Genomic DNA, 6,000 nt, shown 5'->3' with positions numbered 1-6,000 from the left:
AAATCAAAGCATTACCTCCATCTAGACTCCTTGAAACACGTTTACTGGACGTTCGTTCAAAATATGGTGCAGGTCTGTCTATTCTTGTGCTAGCGTCCCTGGTTTGGGCCTGGGTGCGGCCACTGTAACGAAACTTTGACCCCAATGTCAAGAACTTTGCCTTCGGAGGCTGCTCAGGAGATGAAAGTCTAATGAACACAGGAGAAGTATAAAATATAGTTTGAAAAACAGACCGAGAAGTACATGTGGAATAGATATTTTGAACAGATTAAATGTTCTTTACAATGCTCTTCAGGAACTTTGCATTACAATGGTTTGTTCACACTATGTCTCACATATACATATACTACATGGCCAAAGGTATGTGGCCATCCCTACTGATTATTCAGTTCAGATGTATTTGAGCCATACCTATTACTAACAGGTACATAAAAGCCAGCACACAGCCATAAACTCTCCATTGATAAACATTGGCTGTACAATGAGTTGTATGTAAAAGGACAGTAAAGTCAAAATGAAACTTTTATGATTCAGATAGAGCATGCAGTTTTAAACAACTTTACAATTTACTTCTGTTATCAAATTTGCTTTGTTCTATTGGTATAATTTATTGAAGAGTAAAACTAGGTAGTCTCTCAAGAGCTCAGGAGTGTGCACGTGTCTTTAGTACTCTATGGCAGCAGTGTTTTGTAACATTATTAAAAATTTTGTTATACAATGTTGCAAAACACTGCTGCCGTAGAGTACTAAAGACACGTGCACACCACTGAGTTCTTATGTGCTACCTAGTTTTACTCTTCAATAAAAGATACCAAGAGAATTAAGCAAATTTGATCGAAGTAAATTGGAAAGTTGTTTAAAATGACATGCTCTATCTGAATCACAAAAAATTAATTTTGACTTTACTGTCCATTTAAGGGCTCAATGACTTTAAACTTGGCACTGACATAGGATGAAATTTCTGTCCTAATAGATCTGCCCTGGTCAACTGTACTTACGATTGCTGTGAAATGGAAGCATCTCCAAGCAACAACAGCCCAGCCACAAAGTAGTAGACAGAGCAAACTCACAGAGTGGAGCTGCCCAGTGCAGAAGCGTGGCACGCATAAAATTCACCAACCATCGGTTGTATCACTCACTACAGAGTTCCAAAATGGCTCTGGAAGCAACAGCAGCAAAAGAACAGTGTGTGGGGAGCTTCAGAAATGGCCGAGGAGCAATGCACAAGCCTCACATAAACATGTGCAAAGCCAAGTGTTAACATGTTCTCTTAAGTAATCTGATTGAAAAATCTTGATATGGAGGATGCCAAGAGAATGCTACCTACCACTGTGCATAGTGTGGGGGAGGGATAATGATCTGGGAGTATTCTTCCGTATTTAGATGAAGCCCCTTATTTACAGTGAAGGGTCATTTTATTACTACAGAATACAAGGACATTTTAGACAATTGGGTACTCGGAAAATTCAAAAGTATATCAAAGCGCCGGCCGGCCGGCTTAGGTTCAGAAATGTGAAACCTATTCCTTCACAGTTAAAGTAAAATTACTATTTATTAAAACAGTATTAAAATGTAGCCGATTACAGTTGTTGTGTGGTATTTCTGGCATACATTCACATGCAACAATTGACAATAACAATGATAAAACAATAATAAAACAATAAAACAATGGAAGGTACCTTCAAGAATAACAATAAAATATGGATTGATTATTCTAAATCAGTGTTACCTGATATGTTTATGAATAACCCAAAAATACTTTCATAGGGTTACTAAAAATGTCCAAAAATGGATAAATAAACGTACTCCTCTGTGGTGGTGCTAACTACTGTAGTTTCCTATAGTAGTAATACTTATTATAATTTACTAACCAATCTGAGGTTTATACAATAATCATTTCTGTATTACATCAGAAAAAATTCGGACAGTTCAGAGACAAGCCGGTTAAGAATATCTCTAATTCAATTGTGTATCTAACGTGCAGATTACCCCAGAGTAGTGTTATTACTCTGGAGATCTGTCTATGTCCGTCCAAAATGAGTTTGGGCCTCAATGGATGTCAACTCCTATTGTTTATGCTTGTCGGATGAGAGGAACTGGTCTACTGTGCCTCACAGGGATCAGAGACCGTTCTCCGCTAGCGGATGGAAATGGTTATCAGTGTCAGTGAATCTGTGCTCAATGTTAGTGAACAGGTGATCAAATCAAATAATGCAAATGTTGGGTGATTCGAGTGGTGCTAGTACACATATCACAAATATACAAATCACAAATATACAAATCACAAATAAACAGTGGTACTATTAGACATAGTGAAAAAAATCTTGCAAAAAATGTTACTTCAAAAAACGATACTTCAAAAAACAATATGTGTGAGACAAAAAGTGGGATTTCGAAGTGATAAAGTGTGCTTCAAAGGATTCCTCAGAGAACACTAGTGACCAGCAGGATATCAGTCAATAATTGTGAATCAAAAAGTAAAAGTGAAAAAATTAAAAATTAAAAATGAAAAATTAAAAAATTAAAAATGTGTATAATGTTATAGTTGGTTTTTCAAAGTGTTCCTAAATCGGCGTTAGTTCCTCTTTCTGTGTTTTGGTCAGTAGATTTAGCAGTCTATGTGAGGTGTTTATCGCCTGTAGCGGGGATTGGGCTTCAGCGTCTTTAGACGGTTTTTCAGCTCCAGCGTCACCCGAATATTATTCCTTCTGCCGAAAGAAATAATAATAGTGCAGATGGTTTTCGAAAGTAGTGGATTAAATTAAAATGCTACTCACCAGTCGACGCGTTTCGGTCAGATATAGACCTTTTTCAAGACTGGTTTACTATTATTCCCAGGGGCTTTAAGTACCCCTTATTCTAATTACCCGTATTTTGATCCCGGATTGGATTTCCTAACACTTCCGGTTCATGTTACTTTTTCTTTTTTTCTTTTTTGTTGTTCAGTTGTTTCTGCTCAAATAATGTGTATAATTCTCATATACTGTTATTGTGTATTGTTATATAATAGTTATTTGTGTTGTTTCTGTTACCTAAACTTTCGTTCCGATATTTCCTTACTGCCATTGGTTTACGTTTTGGTCCTTTCTGATTGGTCAGAACCGTGGAGGTGTGTACTTTATACCAGACCTTATTGGCTCGCAATTCTATGTGTGTTCAGCGAGAGTATTATTTCTAAAATGCTGTATATTTTACTTTAGAGTAGGGGGATCAGATGTTTTTTACAACTTGTTACGTACCGGATAGGCTACTGATTTGATTTTCTTGCAGGTTTATGTTATAGTGGAGAGGGATATGTAGTTGCTACTTTTCAATCTTATTCAAGTTTATTATCTAGAACTTTAATCCCAGACGTTTTTTTAAAAGATTTTTGCCATAGTTAAATTTTTTTGCCATAGTTAAATTTGGTCACTGTTGGTACCCCATATTATTTTCAATGATAAAAAAGTGTTCTGAAGAATCCTTTGTTACAGACATCTTCTAAGTTACATCAGAGTTTTTCTCATCAGAAGGACTTTGCTATCATAAAGAGTTCTTAATATAAGAACTCTATTTAAAGAAGTTGATTTTCCAACAATAAATGTTGAAATACTTACTTCATTTCATTTTCCGATTTTCCTTAAATTAGTGAGTTCTGAGGGTTCAGATTTTTTCTGTCTTTAGAGGATGGGGTCAAATTTGAATATATGTTTATAGTGATGATAATTGCTCATTCTTAAGGATGAGCAGTGGTTAATCCTCAAATCTAATTATCAATTCAATAATATATAAGTGAGACAGTGGTTAGTAGACTTCCTTATCTTCACCAATTTGCCAAATTCTTTAAAACTTTCATCCTTAGCTTATATATCGGATTTTTATGGTCTATAATCTGCAATAATTTTTCTATTTTTCTATATATGATATTCTTAGTGGAGATTCCTTTGTGCTTTTCATTCTAAATTTGTAACCCTGGTGTCCGACTCATTTTAGGGGCTGGATCTGACTAATCAGTTTGGTGTCTCTGAGGCTGATATCTTAGCCCTCTAACTTTACCACAATTCGGTTGATATAGTTAAGCATTAAATATAGAGTGTTTTTAGGATTAAGGAGATTTAACGGAGAGAGATCAGGCAGCATTTCTGTACTGGTCTAGGAATGCAATTCGTCTTAGTTCTTGATAGGAGGTCACTTAATTGGTCTTACTCCTCGACATGAGGGCGCTTTTATAGTTAGAAGGGGGATTTGGTGAATCTTCTTAACTTTTTATTGTGATGTTTATCTCTTGTTATAGGACCAGAATCCCTTGTTTTCGTCTACTGGCCGGTTCAGGCTAGTCTTGCCTTTTCTTTACCAGACTTGAGGCTATCTTTTAATATATGAGCTTTAGAGAGAGGTCTTCAGTCCGGGAGGGTGTCCTTATTGGTTTCTATTTCTGTTTCACTGGGGTTTCTATTCCTGTTTCACTGGGTATATGGATGTCTTTGGAGAGGGAGGGAGGGAGTATCCATTAGATCCTTTTCTATTTTCTTTTTCTCACATTTATTGATTTACTTCAGTTGTTATTTAGGAGGTGGGATAAGTCCTCCTTATTGTTCAGCCCCCTCGGATACAAACAATCCAGGGAGAAAATCCATTTGGATTCCTCAATTAGTAGCTGCTTTTCATGATTACCACCTCTCCAGTTTCTTTGCACTTTCCGTATCCCTATATACCTTAGTGCTTTAGTATCCCCACAGTGTTTCTCGTAGAAATGTCTGTATAGGGCTGTGTCTTTGTTAAGCTTCTCAATGCATAGGAGGTGTTCCCGTATTCTGTCCTTCAAAGGCCTGGAAGTTTGTCCCACGTATTGGAGACCACATGGGCATTGTAGCATATACACTACATTCTTATCCTGACATCGAATCAGATCTTTTATTTTGTATTTTTCCAAGCTATTATGGGATTGGAATTCGGAAGTTTTTAAGCCATTTTTGCATGCTTTGCATGTGTGACAGGGGAAAAAAACCCTCACTGTTTTTCCAAAAGGATCTTTCACTTCGGATGTTTTTTTCTTTTGTATGCTTGGAGCAAGTTTACTTTTTAGATTCTTGGTTCTCCTATATACAAATTTTGGCTTTCGTGGTAGCCTTTCTCCCAGGATTTCGTCATCCATAAGTATGTTCCAATGTTTGCGAAAGATGTCCTCAATAATTTTGCTATTTTCGCTGTATTCAGTGATTAGCGGCACATTCAGGATTTGGTTGTCACATATCTTGTCGGCCTTGTTTCTGTACTTTGTCAACTCCTTCCTCTCAATCCCTCTAGTTTCTTTTATTTTTTTGATCCAGTAATTCCTCCTTGTATCCTCTCTCGAGAAATTTGGCTTTTATTATCTGTGCTTGTTCTTCCCATTTCTGAGGGTCCGAACAATTCTTCCTCATCCTCAGGAATTGTCCTTTGGGAATATTACTCTTCCAATTCCGATGATGGCAACTGATCTGGTGGACGTAGTTATTACTGTCCACCTTTTTGAAGTGTGTTGATGTTTCAATAGTACCTCCCTTTACTTCTATGTTCAGATCTAAATATGTTAGCGATGTCTGGCTTAGCTCATATGTGAAGTGTAGATTGGCTTCATTCTGATTCATAACGCTGATGGTGTACTCCAGATCTTCTTGGGACCCCTTCCAGATCAATATGATATCATCTATGTAACGGCGATAGAGAACCAGGTCCGAACTCGCAGGGCATGATTCCCAGAATATTTCTTCCCACTTTGCCATATATAAATTGGCATAACTGGGCACGAACCTGGTCCCCATCGCCGTCCCACATATTTGTCGATAGAACTTGCCTTCATTACAAAAATAGTTATGATGTAGAATATAATAGATGCTGTCCAATATGAAATCACTTTGTCTTGATGGCATTTCCTCATCTTTTTCCAGATAGAACTTTACAGCTTCGAGCCCTTCCTCATGGGGTATACTCGTGTATAAGGCCGTCACATCACAAGTGACTAAAATGAAATTCTCTTCC

General features: G+C 37.0%; 1 protein-coding gene across 1 annotated transcript in view; it reads right to left on the bottom strand.

Moving 5' to 3' along the window:
- EPB41L2 (erythrocyte membrane protein band 4.1 like 2) overlaps window positions 1-6,000 on the bottom strand; it is a 469,820-nt gene that overhangs the window by 132,133 nt on the left and 331,687 nt on the right. Inside the window, 1 exon segment of the mRNA XM_053710686.1 lies at window positions 16-191. Coding sequence (XP_053566661.1) covers window positions 16-191 — 176 coding nt within the window.

The sequence above is a fragment of the Bombina bombina genome, chromosome 4 (genome assembly GCF_027579735.1).
Source record: "Bombina bombina isolate aBomBom1 chromosome 4, aBomBom1.pri, whole genome shotgun sequence".
NCBI classification, from domain to species: Eukaryota; Metazoa; Chordata; class Amphibia; order Anura; family Bombinatoridae; genus Bombina; species Bombina bombina.
The sequence above is the reverse complement of the archived record's forward strand: the minus strand, read 5'-3'. Positions and strand labels throughout refer to the sequence as shown.